Source organism: Protopterus annectens, chromosome 9.part0, assembly GCF_019279795.1.
Source record: "Protopterus annectens isolate FY-2018-M chromosome 9.part0, PAN1.0, whole genome shotgun sequence".
In the NCBI taxonomy this organism is placed as follows: domain Eukaryota; kingdom Metazoa; phylum Chordata; order Ceratodontiformes; family Protopteridae; genus Protopterus; species Protopterus annectens.
Window position 1 is genome coordinate 1837005523 of NC_056743.1, and position 24992 is coordinate 1837030514.

Below are 24992 nucleotides of genomic sequence, written 5' to 3' on the forward strand. Positions count from 1 at the left end.
AACCTCTCAATTTATGCCCTTCTTCCTCTGCCCTCCCTCTCAAAAGTACTACTCAAGATCAAACTGGACAGGCCAAGCACAATCCTTATTGCCCCAGACTGGCCACGCCAGCACTGGTACCCACTCCTAAGCAGTCTGACAACAGTGCCACCCTGGCACCTACATCAGACCCCCTTCCCTGCCCTCTCAGCAGGAGGGACAGATTATGCATCCACAGCTGCAAACCATAAACCTTGCAGCCTGGCTTATCCTCTGAATACACCACCAGCAATCCTCAGCAAACGGGTGCTGGACGTCAACCTTGAAGCCAGAAGGCCTAGCACTAGGAAATTCTATACTAAAAAGTGGAAAAGATATTGTTCTTGGAGTCAGTTTCAAGGAAAGGACACAGCTGTGCCCACCTTACCTCTAATCCTTGATTACCTAGCAGAGCTGCTCCACAGAGGCTTATCCTTCTCATCCATTAAGATTCATACCATTGCCATCTCAGCTCATTATAATACTGAGACACCTCTCTTTTCTCACCCTCTCATCAAACAGTTCCTGGAAGGAGCTACCAATGTAAGGCCCCCTGGAAGAGCTCCCACCCCAGCCTTGGACCTTTAACTTTGTACTGGAGAAGCTCACACTTCCCACTTTTGAACTTGCTGCTTTAGCAGAGTTAAAATTCCTCTCTTACTTCTAGCCATCACTTCGGCAAGAAGAGTGTCTGAGTTACAGGCACTAATGGCTGTGGAACCCTTCATTATTTTCCATGTTGACAGGGTTTCCCTCAGGACTAACCCATCATTTATCCCCAATGTGGTATCCAGTGTGGCTTTAAACCAATCCATCCATTTGCCAACCTTTTTCCCTAATCCTCAGAATAAAGGGGAAAGGATCCTGCACTCCTTGGACATGCACAGACAGTTCAGGTTCTACATTTACAGGACTAAACCTTTCAGAAAATCTGACCAGCTGCTAGTCAGCTTTGCTACAGGGGCAGAGAGCAAGGCCATTTCAAAGCAAGCCATTTCCAAATGGATAGCACACTGCATCCATTTCTGCTACAAACACCATGGAAAACCTACCCCACAGGGGATCAGAGCTCATTCCACTAGGGCTACCTCAACCTCTACAGCATTTCTCAGGGGAGTCCCTACCAGGGACATCCTGGAAGCTGCAACCTGGAGTTCTGTACACACCTTCACCAAGCATAACCACCTACCTATTTTTTCTAAATCCAAAGCTGGATTTGCTACAGTAGTCCTACAAGGGCTACTAGCCAGCTGTAACACTTCTTGACTGCCTCCACCCTTGCTCAGCTTTGGGAATCAACCCAAGTGTGATGACTGCAACACTGAAACATGAAGAACATAATACAGTTGTATGCACTTACCATAAATGTAGGTGTTCGAGTGTATTCACTGTTGCAGTCCTGGTTTCCCTCCCTCCAGCCCCCTGGCTTTCTCTGTCCTGTCTCCCTATCCTCTTTATGGCCATATTTTATAGCAGGGATAGTTACTTTTTACTGGAGGTGTTCCACACCATTTAATAGCTTCCTGTTTTGGGAGCTTCTGACATTTGGGCCTAGAAAAACTGATGTAATGGCATCAGCTACATTTTTTATACTCCTGACGTCATGGAAGAGGCGACAGCATCCAATGCAGAAATCCCAAGACTCTGGTATTCGGGCCGACCTGAGGGCTACCTACAGGCAGATAACCAAAGTGTGATGACTGCAACAGTGAATACACTCGAACATCTACATTTATGGTAAGTGTACACAACTGTACTTTCCACTTCTATCCTTTTCACTTTCCAATCCAGCCAGGCAACACAAGGTGAAACAAGGTGCACTGCTCTGCTGCCCAATCAAACTCAGACTCCACTCCAAACAAGTACTGCTGCTGTGCTGACTTGCAAACTGTTTCTCGCTCTTTTTCTCAGCATGGAAAGAGAATGAGATGAGAAACAAGCAATCACTAGCCATCCACGTCAAGTACGTGACTGCAGATGTGGCAGTCAGATCCCCTTCCACTTCACTGTGGTTACAAACCACATAGACTTCTGGGCATCTTACACTAATGCCGTCTCTTCTTAATCTGGACTTATTTGCTGCAGTCCAGATTTAAAGAAACTATTTTTTTAAACCCGGAACTCGCCGAGCATGCATGCACAGTTCGAGTTCCGGGACTTTAACAGCGAGTCAGTCAGACTCGCAGGCCACAGCTAAAATATTTTATTTTTTAAAATGTTACTCTATTTTCCTTTCCCAGCTTGGGGGGTGCTGCAGTCTGATGGCACAAGCCACCACTGCAATAAACTAAGTTTTTAACCTGCAGAGTCACGCCTTCCTTGTGTCCATCAGTGTTCTTGGATTTTTTTTATTTTATATTTGTTGGACTCTGCTGCACTGGGACGTTGGTGGTAGTTTTTCTTTGAGATATTTACAACACTTTTTTTTGTTTTGTTCGTGTGTGTGTGTGTGTGTGTGTGTGTGTGTGTGTGTGTGTGTAGGCTGTACAACTTTTGTGTGTCTTTACTGAGTTTTGAAAAAATGTTGACTCAATTAAGTCAGCCTGTTAACATATGTCTGCAATTCAACATTTACACTTGCAACACTTGCAGCACAATGGTGTATAACCTTGTCACACATAATTATTCACTGCTATTTTGCAGTGCACTATCACATTTAGGAAATGTGTGTTTGTATTGTCAATGCACATTGGGTAGCCATGAGCCAAGACAACTGATATGACATAGTAAGTGTTTAGTATTTGCATGCAAACATCCTGAAATAAACTGTCATAATTGCTTGCTTGATAGTCTAGTGTTTTAAAATTGTGACTGTTATTGACACCCCATACTGTGAACGAGTTACATGTCCCTCACAGTAACACAGTTTACATGAATGACAGTATATAAATCTTAGCATAGAATTATGTCATTACATGGGACAAGCACAGAGCTGTTACATTGGCCTGTCCAGACACACACATTTGTCTCAGAATCTGTGATAAACAGTAGCTGATTTTCTGAACAGTGAAGCTTTACCAGTTACAAATGTGCATTTTCACATCACTTAAAATAAGACTTCTCCAGTTGCACTTGCAATTCATATATTCTCTATATTCTGCAACTAGAGAGGTAGGAGGTTCAGTTCTGACAGTGGTAAACATCAATAACATGATGTAATGGCTTCAAAGACCCAAATATCCCACAACCATAGCAACACTTGCACTTTGGCACATTCAGTCTACACAGTATCATGTAGCTTCTGTCATCACATAGTCAGATAGTCAAAATGTACATTGACTGACATTAAGCATTGTGTTTCCTAATGCTGTTATAATGGTTATAATATGCAAAAATTACAGTGGGAGAAATGTCCTCCATCCCTTTTATCTCGGATAAATTGTCTGCAAAACAGTCATATGATTTAATGGCATCACATCACTGTGGCACATGTGATTCATACATGTCATTAGTTGGAGGACTTGCATAGCTTGCTGTTGAATTCCATAAAGGGCAACATTCTATGAATATGTTAACATTACACAAACAACACTGCATGGAGTTATTACTCTTACTTTTTTTTTAATTTGGAGAAAGAAATATAAAGTCATGTTCTAATATCCTGTGAGTGAAACAGTTGATGTTCTTCATGTTTCACTGTTGCAGTCATCATACTTGGGTTATCCTGACAGGGGTAGCCCTCAGTCGACCCAAATTCCAGAGGCTTAGTATTTCTGCATTGGTTGCTGTCGCTTCAGTATTGACGTCAGGTCATCAGAGGTATAAAAACAGGCAGCCAACGCCATTACATCAGTCTTTCTTGCCGAGGAGCCCGAAGCAGAAGCAGTTCGCAGGTCATCAGAGGTATAAAAACAGGCAGCCAACGCCATTACATCAGTCTTTCTTGCTGAGGAGCCCGAAGCAGAAGCAGTTCGCATGAGTGCCGGTCGGCCGCTACCTGAGTTTTCGTTTCTGAAACTGAATCATCTTGAAGTCTTCTAAAGCTAAGTACCCCATAGGGGATCCTTTTTGTCTTGCTCTAACTGATGTCAGAAAAAGTTAACAATTGTTTTGCCTGTGGAAAACAAATACCACACCGAGATTTCCATTCTTACTGCGTCACCTGTTTAAGCCCAGAGCGCAACGTACTTCGCTGTCAGTTTTGTGCTTTGTTCAATGCCCGAATTATTCGTTGTCTGGCCCTTGTTGCAGCTAAATACTTTTGTTCTAGATCTCCGTATTCCGAAGTGGCTTCAGTAAGCCATCCAACTACCTATCTTCTGAAAATACGTAAAGATAAAGATAGAGACAGACCGCACAGGTCCAAAACAGCTGACGATGCTTCCATTAAGCTAGTCGCCAGTTCGCCGGTACTCAGTGAGGCACTTTTGCAGCCCCTGATACCTGCATTGATGGATTTGCAGGCTGCTACCAAGACCCGTTCGGAGTCCAGTGTGCTATGAGACTCTTCTTCGACTATGGAACCTGCGGATGTCTCTACCTTGGATGGATCTGGAACCGCTGTGCAGGCACCAGCTTCTAAGGAAGCTCTTCGCACTACCGATATTCGACACAAACTGACGATTTCTTTCACGTCTTCTGTTCTTTCTAAAACTACCGAGTTTCTAAGGCCAAGAGTACGAGCTATGCCTAAAAAACTGACGACCCAATCTCAAGCGCCTGCTTCCTTGCCACAGTCTCAGATGCTTAAAATGGCAGAAGACCAGATCATGCTGATTAGGGGAAGCCAGCCTTCCCCTGCTAAAAGAAAAAGAGACTTGTCCCCAGCAACTATATCTGACAAAGAGTCTGACTACTCTGAGGTTTCTGATTATGAAGACATGCCCTTATCTGCCTATGAGGATTCAGATGCAGAGGAATCCATTCCTTCTGCCTCCCCACCAGAGGATTTTTATTTTGGTGAAACCCTACATACTTTGAAAGAGCATTTCCATTGGGAATGCCAGTATTATCCTCAGTTCAAAAAGAGACTCTGGGAATTTTTATATCTACCTCATCACAGACCCTTAGCTATCCCTCCTGTTCTGGATGTTGTAGATGATGTCTTTATGGAATCCAGTCTAACTCCTGATACTTTAACCCCTGCTCCATGGAAACCTGACAGGTACTACAGAGTCTCTGACTCTCACAAATTCCTGTTCAAAAATCCTACTGCTGACCCAGAGGTCATCTCCCAAGGACCTAAAGGAATAAAAGCAAGTACAGCTAAGAATCTCACCCCCTCAGAAAGGGATTCCCGAGCTTTAGACAGATGGGGTAAAAAAGTATACACCACTGCAACTCTCGCCGTTAGAGCATTACATTTTCAGTTCCATATGCTGAAATACCAGCAACATACTATGGAACTTATTAAGCAAAAGTTATCTACCTTTCCTAACTGTGCAGAAAATAAAGAATTACTGGAGCTTATGCATTCTGCAAGCCAGGTCAGCAAGCATACCCTGCAATGTGGGTTTGACGCCCTAGAAGCATCTTGCACGGCAGCAGTCACAGGTTCTGCACTTAGAAGGCATGCCTGGCTTAAGGAGCAGACCTTGCCAGACCATGTCAAATCAAAATTATTGGATGCTCTTCCAAACAAGGACATCTGTTTGGCACCAAAGCAGAAGAGGTTTTAAAAAAGATGGTGGAAAAGGCTAAGTCTATGCAGACAGTCAAGGATGTTTTGTAAGTGCAGCCTCCAAGATTTAGTAGGCATTGTCCCTCAAAACATTGGTCTTTTCTAGCACCCTCAAGGACATCTCAAGCTAGACCCAGGGGAAAAATACCCCCCCCCCCCAAGATTACAGTCTCAGGGTATGCAGAGATCTAAGCAATGGAGTAGCTCCACTTTTAAAGCAGCGAGTGCTAAGCCACCATTTTATAGAAATAATTCACAATGACTTCTCTACTCCACCCCTCACCTCTTCCCAATTGCTCATGCCCCTAGGAGGAAAACTTGCCCACCATGCAAAAAACTGGACCTCCACCAACGATTGATGGGTCCTCAACATAGTATCCCAGGGGTACAGATTTTACTTCCACATGCTACCAACCCCAAAAGGGTTCCCAGATCTTCCTCCAAACCAGTGGGCAGAGGCACAAAACCAAGTTCAGTCCCTGCTCTCCATAAGGGCAATTCAGCCTGTTCCTGCAGAACAGATAGGCCAAGGTTTTTATTCCAGACTTTCCCTGGTACCCATAAAAGTGGGCACCTGATGCCCAATCTTAGATCTATCCATTCTAAACACCTTCCTGGTGGTACCAAAATTCAAAATGCTCCCCTTACAGCAGCTTCTCCCTATGCTGTCCAAAGTTGCCTGGTTAGCCATCCTAGATCTAAAGGAGGCCTATCTGTACATCCCAGTAAAGAACTCCTGCAGGAAATATCTACATTTCAGGACAGGATCTATGCATTATCAGTTCTCTGCACTTCCCTTTGGCTTATACACTGCTCACAGAGTTTTCACAAAATGCCTGGCTCCAGCCATTACCTACTGGAGACAGAGAAATATTCATATTTATCCCTACTTGGGCGATTCCCTAATTCAGGCAGATAGTCAGGAAAAGCTGTTGCAGCACCTGACATTTGTAAAGTACCTTCTAACCTCAATGGGGTACACTATCAACGAAAAGAAATCCAAACTAGTCCCCAGTCAAACAATTGTATTCCTGGGAGCAAGCTTGGACACAACCATCCCAGATGGCATTCCTTACTCCAGAAAAGCAAGCCTACCTGACAAGGCTACTTCGCTCAAATGGCTACCAGAACCAACCTATCCGCAAGGAGAATCCTGCAGGCTCTAGGGTTTATGGCCACCTGCATTCTACTAATTCCATATACCAGACTGCATATGAGGAAACTTCAATAGTACTTAAAAAGTCTTTGGTGCCAACATACTCAGGACCTAGAAACAATCATACCTGTGATACCTTGTCTAAGGAAAGAGTACCTTTGGTGGATAGCAGCATGCTACCACAACAAGGGGCTTCCCTTTACACAACCCCACACCACCCAGACGCAAACTACAGATGCATCAGATTATGCCTGGGGTGCACATCTGGATGGCAGGTGCATTCAGGGCCACTGGAGCCCAAATCAAGTTCATCTGCACATCAACCAAAAAGAGATGCTAGCTGTTCAGCATGCTCTGACAGCTTTCAGATCCCTACCCTCACCAGGGCCCTTAATAATCAAAACCGACAACACCACAGTGATGTGGTACATAAACAAGTAGGGGGGAACCCACTCTTACCACTATGCAGGCTAGCCATGACCCTGTGGAACACAGCCTCAGCCATGCAGATTCACCTGCAAGCTCAATTCCTGCCAGGCAACCAAAACGCTGTGGCAGACAACTTGAGCAGAAATCTCCTAGACCTGCACAAGTGGCAATTAAACCACAACACCTTCAGCCTTGTGACCCAGAAATGTGGTACCCCGGAGCTGGACCTATTTGCCTCAACCAACAACCACCAGCTCAGCAAATTCTGCACCAGGGTACCTCACAGCAAGGCCTGGAAAGTGGATGCCCTATCCTTCCAGTGGGCAAACCTCTCAGTCTATGCATTTCCCCCTCCACCTCTTCTTACAAGAATATTACTCAAGATAAAGGAGGAAAGACAAAGGGCAGTCCTGATTGGTCCAGACTGGCCACACCAACACTGGTGCCTACTAGTGCACTGTCGGTCACCTTTGCCTCTGTGACACCTACCCCAAATCCCTACTCTCCTGAATCAGCAGGAGGGATAGTTCTTGCATCCACAGTTGCAGACCCTGAGCCTTGCAGCCTGGCTTATCCCTTGACTTCTCCTCCTCCATTGGCCAGCCTAAGCAAGCAGGTACTGGATGTCATACGTAAAGCCAGACAACCCAGTACAAGGAAATCCTATGCTGACAAGTGGAAAAGGTATTGTTCCTGGATTCACACTAAAGGAGTAGATACAGCACAGCCCTCCTTGCCTCTCATTCTGGATTACCTAGCAGACCTACTCCACAGTGGCCTATCCTTATCCTCCATTAAGATCCATGCCTCTACCATCTCTGCTCATGACAGCACTGAGCCACCTCTCTTCTCTCACCCTCTCATCAAGCAATTCCAGAGAGGGGCTGTCAACTTAAAGCCACCAAGAAGAGCCCCCACCCCTGCTTGGGACCTTAACTTTGTGTTGGAAAAGATCACACTACCCCCCTTTGAGCCTGCAACATCAGCAAAGTAAAAATTCCTCTCTTGGAAAACAGCCTTGCTTCTGACCATCACTTCAGCTAGAAGAGTGTCTGAGCTACAAGCACTTATGGCTGTGGAACGCTTCATTATTTTTCATGCTAACAGGGTCTCCCTCAGGACTAACCCAACTTTCATGCCTAAAGTAGTGTCCAGTGTAGCTCTCAACCAATCTATCCATTTGTCCACCTTCTTCCCTAATCCTTAAGATAAGGGTGAAAGGATCCTACACTCTTTAGATGTGTACAGACAGCTCAGATTCTACCTTGATAGGACTAAGCCCTTTAGGAAGTCTGACCAGTTACTAGTCAGCTTTGCACAAGGGGCACTGGGCAAGCCCATAACAAAACAAACCATCTCCAAATGGATAGCACACTGTATCCATTTCTGTTACAAACACCATGGGAAACCACCCCTTCAGGGAGTCAATGCATTCCATTAGGGCAATAGGGCAACTTGAACCTCTACAGCCTTTCTCAGAGGAGTCCCTACCAGGGACATTCTGGAAGCTGCTACTTGGAGTTCTGTTGACACCTTCACCAAGCATTACCACCTGCCTATCTTTTCCAAATCCAGGGCAGGTTTTGCAACAGCAGTCCTGCAGGGCATACTAGCCAGCCCCAACTGTTCTTGACTGCCTCCACCCATTCTTCAGCTTTGGGAATCAACCCAACTGTGATGATTGCAACAGTGAAACACAAACATAGTACAGTTGTTGTGTACACTTACCATAAATGTAGATGTTCGAGTGTATTCACTGTTGCAGTCCTGGTATCCCACCCTCCAGCCCCCTTGTGTGTGTGTCTCTCTCTCTTCCTCACTCCTTACAGGGCTATTGGTATTTACTTTTTACTGGTGGTGTTTTTCCACCATAACTTGGCTCCCTGTTTGGGGGCGCCTGACATTTGGGGCAAGAAAAAGGATGTAATGGCGTTGTCTGCCTGTTTTTCTACCTATTGATGACCTGATGTCAGTACTGAAGTGACAGCAACTGACGCAGAAATATTAAGCCTCTGGTATTCGGGCCGACTGAGTGCTACCCCTGGCAGGATAACCCAAGTGTGATGACTGCAACAGTGAATAGACTCGAACATCTACATTTATGGTAACTGTACACAACTGTACTTTCTGTGAATGTCATGGTGTGAGCACTCCTGTGGCACATGCATTCTGTAATGACTTGCATAGCATGTCTACACAGTGTGTGTTTCAGTTCTGGGACAGTGCTGTTGTACAAAACAGGAACAGCTTCCTTGACTAAGAAACATTGACATCGTACTACTCACAGTTGTGTAACCATTTACATACTTACCTCATTGTCATTATTCTGACAAAATCATATTGTAATGTTATCCACAAATGTCTGTTATTACTTACACACATTAATTTCATTTATGTGTGACAAGATCCATTGCTATGTCATGTAGCAGACACAGTTAATACACAGCTCTGTAGTGTGTAGTATTATAGGCAGGGGGTTGCATCTGGTAATATCTGTCGCAACTGTGTCAGACAGGAGTGGCTTAGGCAAAGGAAGTATTCATTGCACAACCAGAGAAAAACATTTTTAAGACCTCAGCCTCCATGGTAAGGAATCCATATGCATTACAATAGGGATGTGCTGTGAGCCCTTCAAGTGTGTCCATCACGATACACCTTTGTCTGTAGCATTACAGGTTGATACGCATCTTTCTGATATCTGGTCTGGCAAGTTGCAAATGTTGAGTATGTCATTAATTCTTCACAGGTATTTCCAAATAAGAATTCAGTCTATTGCATGTCTTCCTCCAAACATTTATGTATTCATGTTATTGTTTTCATCACACCATAACCGCTTTATTGGACATGAGGACTTGCATAACATGTCTTCCTGTATGGCATGATGCCAGATCAACATAAAATCTGATTGGGTCTGTGTTCGGACACTTTCTTTTTGTGTTGTTTACATACTATTTTATGGCAGTGGTCGCTGTAATGTCTTGTGAACCTGCCCAGTGTAATCATGTAGTAGATTCATTCCATTTATGGAGACATTGAACTACTGCAGTGTCATCAGATCTGTGCTGCCATTTGTCTCTTGTGTATTTTGATTGCTATTATTTTACGTTTTTTGATGTCAATAAATATAAAGCACATGCTTGACTGATACATGTGTCAAAGTAATATATACCCCTGTCTATGGTTGTCAAATGACAACAAATGGTAAAACATGTCCCTTTCTGGTGTGCATGACATAACAGCTGTAGGGCTCATTCCTTATTTATACAGGGTGGACTGGAGGATACAGTAGTACAGTCATCACACATACATTCCCTTGTATATACACGTCCTTTTCAATTTCTGCAGTGTAAACAAATAGCCTGTAATGTATCCACTGTCCTTGCTAACTGTTATCTCAGCTTTTCATGTTATCAATGTAACATCATATCTGGTAGCCTTTCTTACAGTGTTGCATTGTGTCCCTCTCACACCTGCTGTTTGCATATCCATTTTTAGTTATATACATAGGTAAACAATTAAGATTACTCGTTATTATACCAGTATGGACATCTTTGTGTTGAAAATTGTTCCTTTGTGACGTAATCACATTTGAATGCATTAACTGAGTGCGTTTTCTCCTTTTACCCTCCCCTCATACTTATGTCTGCACTATTAACATTGTATCCTGTGTACTACCCTAATTTCATGTCTGCACTATTATCTTTGTATCCTGTGTACTATCTCCAATTTCATGTCCCCTGTATCTTATCGGCTTGCCCTTATTTTATACAAGCTGTCCACACATGCTCGCATAATACATTTACGTACAGATAGAAACTTTGTTTACATTGTGTGCTTGTGCTATGCTGCACATATTCACAGCCATGAAATAGTGCTTGGAAACATATAAGCAGCATGCATATTCGGTGAGCACTGCTGCTTATCCCACTAAACTGCTGTAATAATGCAGGCTTGGCATAAAGCCTCCACGATCTTTAACAAATCCCAGGATTTGTAGCACTCCACACTATAGTTTACAGTGTCACAACACATACTTCTCAATCCCTTTATGTTCATATGTGCAATTTAACATGTTATTAAAGCTTTGTATCAGTCTTGGGATTTAAATGTAGTCATATTAAACAGCTGTGAATTATAAAATCTGTATTTTGTAATAAAAAGTAGAAAGAAAGAACTGGCATTACTGGCTATGTGCCAAATGCAGAAAAAAAAAAGATTTCAGGTCGTGTTTGCCATTTGATTAAATAAAACTGGGTGATGGCTAGGAAGGGTGGAGCTCGTGTACAGTAGAAAATACCCCAGCTTCTTAAGGTCCTTAGTTTTGTGCGCAACTTTTCAATTGTGTATTTATTACCTTGCTTCCTTTAGGAAAGCGGACTTTGTGATCAGCTGTATCTCTGGAAAACAAAAAACAAAACAGTTGATTTTAAAGTATGTAATCTGAAACTAACCGGTTTTAATTTTAAATGTAAATAAAATAGAGTACTTTTCACAAAGAGGATAAGGCATAACCTTCTTTCTAGTTAAGCCAGTACAGGATAATGCTGCCTTTAAAGATTTAGTGAATCAGCAGCTGAATTCGGGTATCCATAATTAACTGCATAACTTTAGTAATTCTTAGCCTTAATCCTCTACACTAACTGCCAGACTGAATGTTTTATAATAACTCCTCTAGTGTAATACAAGCTTTAAAGAGTACGGCCTGTACAATTAAAAAAAAACATAGAAGGGAAACTGATAGAAATGCATATCCAATGGTTCTACTCAGGGATGTTGTGTGCTCCTTCACTTTGAACCCTTAAGGTTTCATTTGGTTAGTAAAATTGAAAAAAATATCTGAACAGATTTCTAAAAGTGCAGAATCACATGGCCTCAAGCATGTTGAAATTCGTTTAAAAAAAACGGGCATTTAAACCTTATGTGATCTGCATACCTCTCAACTGTCTAGAGTTTTGCATCATATTTTTGGTCTGTTCCTCATAAAATTTGTGGTTTTCTAGCAAATCAATAAGGATTGAAGTCAATAAATGATGACATACATTTGAGTTTGACTTCATATCCTTCAGAAATGTATGCTAACACAAATCCTTTTATTCTAGCAACTTTTTAAGTTTATAAAAGCAATATTTAAAACCTGTCCCTATTTTTGAGCCTTTGTCTCCGCATTATTTTAGGCTTTGTCCAGATTTCTTGAGCTAAGAAGTATATTGATCTATAAGATGACATGCAGAATGGTTTTTCTACATTTATGTTGCAGAAGATTGCTGTTGGCCTAAAAGTGTGGAACTCTGATTTTCCTCCATTGCTAAAACTGTTGGGATTACAGCAGCTGGGAAGCTGGTACAATGTAAATATGCAGAAATGAGTGCTGGCATGTACACCGTGCACTTACAATGGTAGCAAAAGTGCTGAGAAGAAAATGGGACTTCAGTTTGACGGACACAAAAATAGAGATTCCCATTCATTTGTGTACCCTGCTTTTTCATTTTAAGGTTGTAGGTGATGGAGCCTGTTATGGTAAGCATCAAGTGCAAGGCAGGGACCAGTACTACATAGTCATCAAGCCAGACAGACACACACACACACACACACACACACACACACACACACACACACACACACACACACACACACACAGGCCTTTTTAGCTCTGCTTGTTCACATGCAAGTATGTCTTTGTAATGTGGGAGAACAAAAGGGGTCTGTGGTTAAAAGCCATGCAGAAATACTCAAGAGACTTCACACAGGAAGCACCCAAGCAAGAATCAATCTGAGACAGGTACTTTGAGGCACTAGTGCTGCCTTTGGCACCTATGAGGCAAGCATATTTCTAGAACATTCAGTCTAATAATGATTTCTTAGAAATAGTTCTGTATTATTAACAAGGAATTGTTTTATCTTTGAAATGTCGTACTTGCAGGGTAAGTCATGGCGATAATCTTGAAGGATGGAATGCTAGCATTTATTGAGGACAGCAGTTTGTGACTCGTTTACAGATGAAAACAGGAGAGTACCAGCAAATGTAGTTTACTCCAGTTTCATCAAGACCCTTGCGTCTGTCCCCCACGGGAGGTTGATAGGGAGAGTAGCGAGGTTGAGGGTAGGACCAGGAATAAGGAACTGGATATCTTAATGTTGAATGATAGGAGAGAGAGGGTTGTGGTGAGGGCAGCAGATGTCAGGAATTGGGAAAGTGACTAGTGGAGTACTGCAGGGGGCACTTCTAGTTCCAGTTGTTCATTTTTAGACATACCCAAGGGAAAAGAGCACAGGAGCAGTCTCTCTGTTGATGAGGAACACACAGATGGGTGCAGCAGTAGGGGATGGTGAGGAAAGAGTTTAGCAAAGCTTTTGGAAAAAACTGAACAAGTGGCCAGATAGGTGGCCTTTGATGTTCATTGACAACAAATGCAGAGTGATGTGCTTGTACCACAACAGCAGTATTGATGTATCTGCTGGGAGGAGTGGAACTAATAACAGGAGAGCAGGGAAAGTATCTGTGGGTGTTGAGCATGCCTGGACTATACCATGTTGATCATAGTGACAGGGCAGAGGCAGAAGCAAACAAAATGCTGAAGTATATCTGAGGGGAGGTGTCAGGGTACAAGATTTTGGAATCTACAGGACCTTGGACAGATCAACCTTCAGTACAGTGTGCAGCTCTGGAGACTATATAATGAACTGTATGTCAGGCTTCTAGAAGAAATCCAGATGAAAGCTACTGCAAAAATCCACTGGATGCACAGGAAGCAGTTTGAGCAAAGACTAAAGGCGCTGGAGCTCTTCTCATGTGGGTCCAAAACTCACGTGGGACCAGAAGAGAGAGGGGAGTGATGATTTTGATGTACAGCATCAAATCAAGGAGATTTGAAAGGGGGCATTCAGGACAGGAAGGAGGGAGTAAAGTAAAATATTATAGTGACTAATGTATTCCCTGGATGTTTGAAAGTTTTGTTGTACAGAGAGGGTTTTGGACTTGTGGAATGGACTACTGGAATGGATCTGGAGAGGGAGTCCAAAGAGGGCAAGTGACGGGTAGAACAAATAGTAAGGAGAAGGTAGGGATGAAGGTAAGTATAATGGCAAGGCACTACGGCTAACTAGAGAGGCTTAGTTGCCCTCTGCCATTAAGCAAATATAATGCAATGATTATGGCCTACTTAAGCTGTGCTGAAGTGCTATGGGAACATCTTGATAAAAGCACAGGGTTCTTAGTGATGGACAACTGCAATTATTTTTTAGCTTCTGCATGGTTCTAGAGATCCATGTTTTTATACTTTCCTAGAAATTGAAAGCTGGAACTCAATTTGAGCCAGATAATATCAGAAGTAGATACCCAAACAATGAAGTGAATGTAGCTTCCATGCACAGGAATAGCATCGCCAGCAGTAACAGGATATGTAATATAAACAAGTTCCTCCAGAATGTAAGTCTGCATTTCAATGAGGCCAGAGTAAGTTGAAACCATACAAATCAAAATGAAAAGCCAAACAACTCTGTATGCAAACTAGAATGGCTAGTCACATGTGCAGCTGTGCCAAATCTGTTTTAAAATCTGCTTTTTGTGTCCATGTCATTGTCAGATGTTTCTGCTTATCACTTTAAAGTATTATTTTATCGCTCCAGGAATTCCAGTATGTGTAGGCAAAGAAAGTTTTGCCTGCCTCTGCCATGCTCTGGCTGAAAGTGTGGCACTGATGCCCACTATGTTGTACCTGAACCACAGTGGCATTCCTGCGATGTGCCCTGCCATCCTTCTTACTTCCATTTTGGGTCACTACACTCACACAGTTTGTTGTACTTCATCCATTTTATCTACTACAATTCATTGCATCTTTTTATATGTACTATGGATCAATGACCGGACTGATGTATTATGTTATCTGTTTATCAGATTTTGTTTGCATTACTCTAGTTTGGCTTGTATTATGCAGCATGTCTGCCTTGTGTTTTAGTTTATATTTTCCATAAATCTTGAGCCATTTCCAAGATCATACCACCAAGCATTGCATTTTGTTCATATATTCCACCTTCAGACCTCCATGGCATCATGTTGCTATGACAGTTGCTGTGATTTCCTAGTCCTTCGAATAGGGATGAGGCAGTAGGGCTAATAGATATGTACTGAATGGGCCAGATTTATTAACGCCTACACTAAGTGTACACAATCTCTGTCCAAGAACTTCCTTACCACATTTTTTGTGCCTTTTAGTCACTCAGAAAGATTACAGTTAGTGTACATGTAGTCTACCCTTTGTGGTAATCTTTTTCACCCTCGCTGTGTAAGGCTGCAAGAAAATCTGTGGGAAAACTAAGTTAAGAGGAAGACGGTGTGAGTTATGCTTGTGCTGTCTGTTCAGTCAGAACGGTGTACACGCAATGTAGAGGAGAAATTAACAATTCTTGACTTATAAATGTATCTAAAAATGAGTTTTAAGATGCTTGGCAAAACTTATTATCATCCATTTTAAATTACCAGTTTTGTAGAAATTTAAAAGAATGGAGTAAACCACTTTAATGTAGCTTGCATTTTTTTTATTTAGATGAATTCCAAGACTTTATGGCATCTGCTCAGGCGTTACTTCAGTAGCAGTCTTAGAAGTCTGAAGGTGCGCGGCTGTCTGCATTCGGTGAAGAAACAGGAAGTCCTCACAGAAGCATGGCTATCAGAACTAGGGAAGAGGTGCTCTGGCATCAGTCACCTTCACATCACAGAAATGGACCTCCGCACATTAAGTTGCAGATGTCTTCCTACATCTCTGACGAGATTGGAAATTGCTCACTCTGAGATCTCTGTCAATTGGTTCAGTGAGGCAACAAAACCTGGAAAGTGCTCTGCTCCAAAACTTACTAGTCTTATTTTGCGTAATGTGCCTGCTTTTTCTGATCATCACTTGCAAAATCTCTCACCCAGGCACCCTTTAAAAACACTTGTACTTTCTGGAACATACCGTGTGACAGACAAGGGAATTGAAGCCTTGGCAACTAGCTGCAAGGAGATTGTGCATCTGAAGCTTCACAGATGTCAGATTTCAGACAGTGCCCTTCATTTTGTTGGTCGCCATTTGAAGCAGTTGCACAGCCTGAATCTTACTAACATTCCTGCTTTGACAGATGCTGGTCTCACTTGTTTGGCAAGCTTAAAGAAACTGGAATCTCTAAACTTGAAATATTGTTGTCAATTGAGTGCTGGGGGTATTACATTTGTTTGTAAGCAGCTTCCTTCACTAAAATATCTCAACCTTGACGGAATTGCATTAGAGGAACACACTCTTCAGAATATACGGCACAGTCTTTCAAGCTGCACTGTGTCCAATAGTTTTCCAGACATGGATGCTGTGCCAAAACCATAGCTAGGATGATATAGTAGTCAGAGGAGTTGTCTGAAGTGGAAAAATTAAAACAGCCGTGTGCAGAATATATGGCTTCTCTCACAGTATTAAGCATACTTGGAAAAGCTCCTTTTTGGAGCAATCAACAGTGAATTTGCTCTGTAGTCTGTCTTGAATCTCCATCTTCTGTAAGAAACTGTCCTAGCCTAGACAATGTGAACAGATTCGTTGGAACTTATTGGAATTTTACATTTTTCTTTTGACTGCTGTTGATTCAGGTTTATTTTTGAAACAAGTTTTGCCACAGAACAGTTGTTTAGTAAAAACACATAAATAAATAAAAATAAAATAAATAATAAAATTAAAAAAAGAATCTTTGTTTAGTAAAATCCTTCTGGGATTCTGCTTCTTAGCTGTACATAATGTAGTGCACACCTGTGCAGTGGCGCATTTTAGAGTATTAACAAAGTCTACAAAAGTTGTGTGTTCAGATTGTATCACAGTGAATTGAGGTAATGATTAGCTTGGATTGTGCCCCTACATACCCACAGCACTGGTTGTAATCTTAAGGTTGTTGCAAAAGCATGTGTTTTCTTGGGTGTTGCATTTGTTCTGAACTGTTGCATACGGTCAGCTTGGAATGCAGTTTGTACATAATTGGATCCATATGTAGCGAGCTCACTTCCCTGCCTGTTTGTACACTCTGTAATTAGGAGCGGATTGGAGAGGTAAATCAGGCTTTTGTTTGTTTTGTGAGGGAGGAGCGAGTAGTCTGCTGGGCAAAAGCAGCTGGGAGGAATGTGTAAATCAGCCAAAAAAAACCGAGTCCCCCCATTCCCCCTAGGTGCAACAGCCTTGGAGCTAACTATATTTAGTGTGGGGGGGGGGGTGCAGGGGGCATAGCTCCCCCATGAAAAAAAATGATTTTGATTGTTTTGTTGTTGGCCATATTTTCTGGTCAACATGCATTTTCATTCCCATTGCTTTTCTTCATGCAGCATACACCATTTTGTTTGGAAGCTTGGCTACTAAATGGCTACCCACAGTCACCCCACCCCAAGTGAAGATCTGCAGGTAACATGATTACCTGCTTTAAAGGTGATGAGTAACATTTCTAAAGTCTGCATTCAGTGTGCACTGATTTATGTATTCCAACATCAATGAAAAGAGTACCATATGGAAGACTTTCTCCTTTCTCTCGCACACATCTGATGCAGCCAGTCCCTGTCCCTTTCTTCTCACTTGCATATCCCAGCAGCAAAGAGTTAGAGTCAAGGTCTTGAAAACAGTTTGGGGAAGCACAGTATTAACATCTCATAGCTACAGAAGTGCTGACAAGCATGAAACCATGAAAAAGTTTAATGAGTGTTGTCTTAACTTGACAATATACAAAGCCACATCAGTTCAGAGATTAGGTATATAACTGGATTCATTCAAAACATGTAATTGGCTATGTTTTTGAATCTGTGACAACTATGTAGATTTTTGCATTTGTATTCATTCATAGAGATGTATTTTTTTCATTTATTCCTAATGTGTGCTTTCTCACAATAAAGCAGTCATTAGTCAGTATATTTAATTTATTTGTTTTACCTACTCTCATTTACAGCTAAGCTCAAACCCATAGTTAATTTGCCCCAGCTGTACATACGTAATGCTTGCTAAAGAAAAAAAAAAGTGTTCTGTTTTTGTTTTTTTTCTCATTTCACCCCCCCCCAACCAACACCACCTCCTTGGAACTAGTCTGTGGTTCCTCTACCTGCCCCCAATTAGCCCAGTTGTTCCCTGTGTCGCAAGTGTTGAGTTGTAAGGAGTCGGCCACCTTCAGGTCCCAAGAAGTCTACTACTCCTTTCCACAGCAGGGTTGCTGACTCACAATAGCTGCCTGGTTAGGAAGAAGTGTTCATGTTCCCATACATGCTTCCCTTTATTTCCCAGATTTGTAATGGGGAGCTCTGCAGTGACAGCACAACCCAACCAGGCCATTACAAGCAGGTGTAATATATGTCACTACTGCTGCATGTTGCCAAAGCTGTGGGCTTTGCAGCTTCTCTTCCATCCCCCCAAATATAAGTGAGTTGACATTAGCCACACAAGCTCTTTTCCCAAATTAGTCCCTCAGATTCCCATGCCACTAATCAAATATGAATAATCTGGAGGGAAGAGAATTTTGTTCTAAGAAAATATTACAGGTGCTGGTCACCATTTTTAAAAATCACATGTAAGTAGTTTTAATTACTATTAATTTTTAATTACTTTGTTATATGTAATAAATGTCTACCAGTTAATCTGTGTCCAAATTAATCAGTATCAAAGTGAGTGGAAAATAAAATGTTATGATTAATGTTTTTATTTTGCAGGATAGTGAACAGTTTTTTAAAGCATTCCTTATCTTCATGGTTTATTAGTATGTGATAACAGTTGTGGCTTGAAGTCCATTTTGGTTTCCTGCAGGTGTTTGAAGGACCTGTGAAGGAATAATGTTTAAGTGAAAACATGAACACCAAGCATTAATATAAAGCAGCAGAAAGGCACACAAGGTAAGACAAGTTTTATATCTAATATCTTAAAATGAGTTTGAAGCAATAGCTACAGATGTTAATCATATTGATGACTGCTGCAGTAGCCTTTGTTGTATGGTTTACAGCCTGCATAGGATATAACAGCCAGCCAGCTTCCAAAGCTTCAATGCACCTTCTTCATGCTTAAACCATCAGTCAGTTCAAGCTCAACTGACTAAAAAGACAGTGTGAGCGCCATGCCTTTCAGAGCATTCCTGACACCGAAAAGTACACTCCTCTGAGGCTTTCAAGGATCAAAAGTTGGCTTGTAATGTTCCTTTCCTGGGCAGATAAATTCCCTTGAGGGAAAAAAACTTCCATTTAAAAAAAAAAAGTTTATTAATACATCTGAAGTAGTTAACTTCATTTGTGCAGCAACCTGTGGGTATCTGATCCGACTTCAGAACCGAGCCGGCAGTTTTCAACAGCGTAGAGCCTAGCTCCTCCCTCTACCCATAAACCCCTGCCAACCCTGACTGACCTCAGATCTAGTTTGCCGCGCTTGTTGTCAGCAGCTGGATTCTCGAGCTCCGTTGTTAGCGAATTTCTGTGAGAAAAAAAAATAGAAAATGTTTTACTTTTTTCTATACTTTTGGTGTGAGTACCGTGTGTTAGGCCCGTACCTGTTTCCCTTAGCTTAAATCTTCTGTAGTTTATATATAATTTTCCCTCCCTCTCCCTCGCTGGTTTGTTAGGGTCTGTGTGTGTGTTTCTTTAGTTTTAAAAATGTCTGAGGCCCCAAAACCTATCTTCTCGAAGTGCACCGAGTGTGGCAATAAGCTTTCACCGGCTGATGGCCACACTCTGTGTGTTCTGTGCCTTGGGGTTGGACACCTTTCCTCTGGGTGTGCCATCTGCAGGGCGTTCAACCCCAGGGCACTCAAAGACCGGAGATCCAAGCTGATCCTGGCGGGTCTCCTGCCCCCAGATTCGGCTTCGGGCTCCGGTCCTACCATGGCTACCTCTGCGGCTTCGGCAGTGGCCACTCCTGCCTCTCTCCCCCGGCCAGGACTCAACCTCCCGCTGTAGGCCCGGAGGAGAGGGAGGCCAGGAAAGACAAGAGGAGGGAGAAGCACCAAAAGCAGAGGGCCAAGGCCTCCACTTCGGCTCCCCCGGCTAAGCGGTCTTCTCCCTCCAGGGCTTCCCGGTCTCCTCCTTCTCTGATCCAGTCCCCTTGTTTTTTACCAGGTGCTGAGGAGGAGGAGACCCGATCTCCTTCGAGGTCATCGAGGCGGCACTCCCGTCCCGCCTCGGTGGCCTCTTCGAGATCTACACGTAGCCTTTCAGACGCAGACTTGGACCGGATGATGTGAAGATTCCTCCAGGCCGAACTACAGATGGGAGTGCTCCTGCCCCCCCCCCCTTCGGGGGGGAGCTCGACCCCTTTCTTTGCCCCGATAGCTCCTTCTCCGTCCCGCTTCCCAGGTTCAGAATCTTTGGAGCCGGGAAGCCTTGGAACCGGGGGTGGGTCGGCACCGATAGTCTCGGGTACTTCGGCACCGACTCTTCCCTCGAGCCTGTCGGGTCTGTTTTTGTCGGATCCGAGCTCTCAGAGCTGAGGGCTGAGCTTCGGATCTGAGGGTTTCAGTATGCCTTAGGCGCCGTCCAGGTCGGAGCATACTGGGGCGTCGGATCAGATTGCTTCGGCGCCAGCACCGATCCGCCTGTATGATCTGAGTGAGGGCCCGCTCTCGGATCCCAGAGAGAGCGGCTCTCCCTCGGCATTCAACGTGGTGAAGAGGGCTCTGTCAACTGCTTCCAGGCCCCCGGTCCTTGCCACAGCTCCGCCCCGCACTCCTCTGTTGGGTCTGACTTCCATCACGCGGCCCCAGGGACAGCCTGCTTCAATGTCCCAGGTCATTCCCTTGGAACAGGATGTTGCTGGTGAGGCCTCCTCGGACAGCCCCCCCCGAAGAGATCCCCCACAAGTGGAAGTGCAAGAGGAGGCACTTGGACTCCCCTGAGCCCTTAACCGAAGACACGGATTTGGAGGAGGGGGAAGGCTCCCCAAGATCACCCCCGAGGATGTCCCCTTTGGGGACATCATGGAAATGCTTAGGATCAGAGGGGGGTGGTCTGCCCCAAAGCCCACCTCGGACGAAGCCGTGTTCCTGGAGGCATTTGAAGCAGGCCCTTCTACCTCTTGGGTGTCCCCTCCGGCCGACCCCCTGGTGGACCTGATTACCACCAGGGCATGGAAGGAGCCGGACACTGTGGAGCCAGTCCCGAAATGCCCTGAGAGGATCCTCGGTCCCCCTGCCGATAGGCCCCACTGGAGCAAGGGTCCCCCCGTAGATGCCATGTTGATGGCGGCCACTAAGAGGGAACTAGATCAGGAGAGCCCCTCGGTCCACCCTCCGGGCAAGGAGTCCCAAGCGATGGACTGCTTAGGGAAGTGGGTGTTTAGTTCAGCATCCTTCTCGAAGAGGTCACTGAACTACTTGGCACACATTATTCGGCTGCAGTGGGATCTTGTTAAAGAATACGCTGCATCGCCCCCAGAGTCCATGTCGGCGGAGGACAAACAGTTGTACTCCACCCGTATGGCCACTCTTAGGTCCATTTCCAATACCTCTATGCAGCTACTATCCCATGCCACGGAAGGAGCCGCTAGAGCCAGCAGAGCAGGTCTCGTCATGAGGCGTCAGGCCTGGCTCCGGCATTGTGATTTTGCGGTACCCTTCAAGGCGTCTTTCGCAAATGCCCCTTTTGATGGTTCTGCCCTATTTGGGAAGACCGTTTGCGACACCTTGGTCCAGAGCGAAAAGGACGGGAAGACGTTATCTGCCATTGGAGTCCGCTTCTCTGCTCCCCAGAGGTCCTTCTCCAAGAACCAAAAGGAACAGAAGAAGATGTGGTTCCAGAAGTCGCAACAATCCCAGTCCGCTCCGGACCCCCAGTCCTTCCGCAGCAGAGGAGGACAGGGAGGATGCCGCCCTAGAGGCAGAGGGGGCCCGAAGAACTATGGGTCAAGAGAACCTTTCTCTGATCAGCCCATGCAATAGCCCTGAAGGGTTGCCCGACTGCTCCACCAGTCGGGGGGCGTTTCTCGAGGCACCTGGCAGCTTGGGAGTCCATCACGACAGACCGCTGGGTGCTTCGCATCATATCCAGAGGTTCCCAGATCCCCTTCTCTTGCCAGATCCCCTTCTCTTGCCCTCTTCTCTTCCCCAAACACCTCCCCAATGTCCCACCCGATCAGAGGGAGGTCGCAGCTGCGGAAATCAGGCAGCTCCTAGAAAAAAGAGCCATCCCCCCAGACCAGCTCGGATCGGGTTTTTACTCCAGGTTCTTTTTGGTGCCAAAAAAGACGGGGGACTTGAGGCCAATCCTCGATCTCCCCTTTTGAATCTTTCAGTAACCAAAGAAAAGTTCAGGATGGTCACTCTTCAATCTATTCTCCCCCTATTACGGGAGAATGATTGGATGTGCTCGATAGACCTCAAGGATGTATACTACCATATTCTAATGGACAGACGATCCAAGAGGTTTCTCCGCTTCCGGCTAGGGGCCAGTCATTACCAATTCAGGGTTCTCCCCTTTGGTCTCACATCAGCCCCCAGGGTGTTTACCAAAGTGATAGCAGCCCACCTGAGGCTCCAGGGAATACAGTTTTTTCCGTACCTGGACGACTGGCTCCTGACCGCCTCGACAAGGCATCTACTCTGTACAGCCAGGGATCATTTTCTTCGCCTTACTCCCTGGCTACGGATCACAATAAATATAGACAAATCTGCTCTCACCCCGACCCGAGTCATAGATTTCATCGGGGTAAGGTTAAACACAATCAATCTTGTAACCTTCATAACCCCAGAGAGACTTTGAACCCTGAGGTTTCATGTGCGGGCCATCCTATCTTCATCTCCTCCGGCGGAGTTGGTCCTGAGGGCTCTAGGCTCGATGGCAGCGGCAATCAACTTGTTACCTATGGCACATCTCAACATGAGGGTCTTACAGTGGACCCTCCAAGACCAGTGGTCTTTTCTTCACAACCTTTTGAGTCATCCCATTTCCCTCAGCAGGGCTTGCAAGAGGGCTCTCGTGTGGTGGCTGCAATCTCTGGATCTCCACATGGGACGCCCCTTCTCTATGGCCCCTCCCCTGGCCACGGTGACCACGGACGCCTCTCGCCTCAGGTGGGGGGGCACTCTTCGGGCAGGACTGTCCAAGGCACGTGGAACGATACGGAGACCTCTTTGCATATCAATGTCCTAGAGATGAGGGCATTGCTGTTAGAGTTCCAAGCACTTCAGGACCTTCTTCCTGTAGGGACGATTGCAATCCAGACGGACAACATGTCGGTTGTCTGGTACATCAACAAACAAGGGGGAACCAAGTCTTACCCGCTCTGTCGAGAGGCCTTGAGAGTGTGGGAATGGGCGATCTCCACCAACCGTTTTCTCATTGCAACGCACATTCTGGGACGGTCCAACATCCTGGCGGACTCAGTCGCACTATCCTTTCCCCTTACAAGTGGTCTCTCAATCCGCACGTAGCGAATCAGTTTTTTGCCAAATGGGGGTAGCCCTGTTGCGATCTTTTCGCCTCTCCCTCAAACACCAAGTGCAACAGCTATTTCGCTTTAATTCTCCAAATCAGGGAATCCCCGAGAGATGCTCTGGTGCATGTTTGGCCTCCCGGTCTGCTTTATGCTTATCCACCTCTCCCCCTGATGCTAAAGTTTCCACAGAAAGCCAGTCTGTTGGGGAGCAGGATTATCCTCATTGCCCCATTCTGGCCTCGTCAAACCTGGTTTCCTTACCTTTGGTCTCATCTGGTGAATCCTCCTTGGATTCTAGATCCCCTCCCGGATCTTGTCTCCTGACCCCGAACCTGGACAGCCTCAAGCTCACAGCTTGGCTGCTCCAGTTCCACTCCTAGCCAGGACTCCCGGCATCTCTTCCCCAGTCAAAGCTATTCTAGTTGCAGCCCATAAGCCTTCTGCTAGGAAGGTTTACAGTAGCAAATGGAGACGTTTCTCTATCTGGGCAGAACGTCAAAACTTGGATCTTTTCACAGCTCCTTTACCTGTGGTGCTAGACTTCTTATCAGGATTAGTTCACCAGGGAGCTAGCTGTTCCACTGTCAAGGTTCAACTAGCAGCTATCTCTCACTACCATGTCGGACATGATCTGCGTCCCTTGATCACTTCAAAGCTGTGCAAGACCTTCCTGAAGGGCACCTTCCTGCTCAGACCTCCGGTAAAGGAAGTGGTACCTCCGTGGGATTTGTTCTTAGGGCTTCAGGCTTTGACAGCTCCCCCCTTTGAGCCTGCAGCTTCCGTGGAACTCAAGTATTTGTCTTGGAAGACGGCCTTTCTCGTCGCCATCACCTCTGCCAGAAGAGTTTCTGAAATTCAGGCCCTTTGTGTCAAACCCCTGTATCTAATCTTCCACAAGGATAGAGTCTACCTCAGGACCAATCCCACCTTTCTCCCTAAGGTTGCTGCTGAATCTAATATCGACCAGTCCATTAATCTGCCAGTCTTCTGCCAGTCTTCTTTCCCAACTATCACAACAAAGGAGAATACAAATTACACTCGTCGGATGTGCATAGACAACTTTGATTCTATATTCACAGGACATCTGGTCATAGGCAATCCGACCAGTTGTTCGTCTCCTTTGCCAAAAAGAATTTGGGTAAATTGGTATCCAAAGTTACGTTGTCTCGATGGATCTCGCAATGTATTCTTTTGGCTTATGAAAGTTCTGGTAGGCCCGCGCCTCAGCGAGTCCGTGCCCATTCTACCCGATCTAGGTCTACCTCTGCTGCTTTTAGATCCAGGGTTCCTTTAGATGATATTTGTTCAGCCACCACTTGGGCCTCATCTCATACCTTTATCAACCGTTATAAGCTGGATATTATCTCCAGAGGGA

General features: G+C 44.7%; 1 protein-coding gene across 1 annotated transcript in view; it reads left to right on the top strand.

Annotated features, from left to right (window-relative positions):
- LOC122812288 (F-box/LRR-repeat protein 12-like) overlaps nt 1–17430 on the top strand; it is a 101762-nt gene extending 84332 nt beyond the window's left edge. Inside the window, exon 3 of the mRNA XM_044084690.1 lies at nt 15767–17430. Coding sequence (XP_043940625.1) covers nt 15767–16576 — 810 coding nt within the window. The 3' untranslated portion in view covers nt 16577–17430. The remainder of the gene's footprint in view (nt 1–15766) is intronic.
- Nucleotides 17431–24992: the final 7562 nt, after the last annotated feature.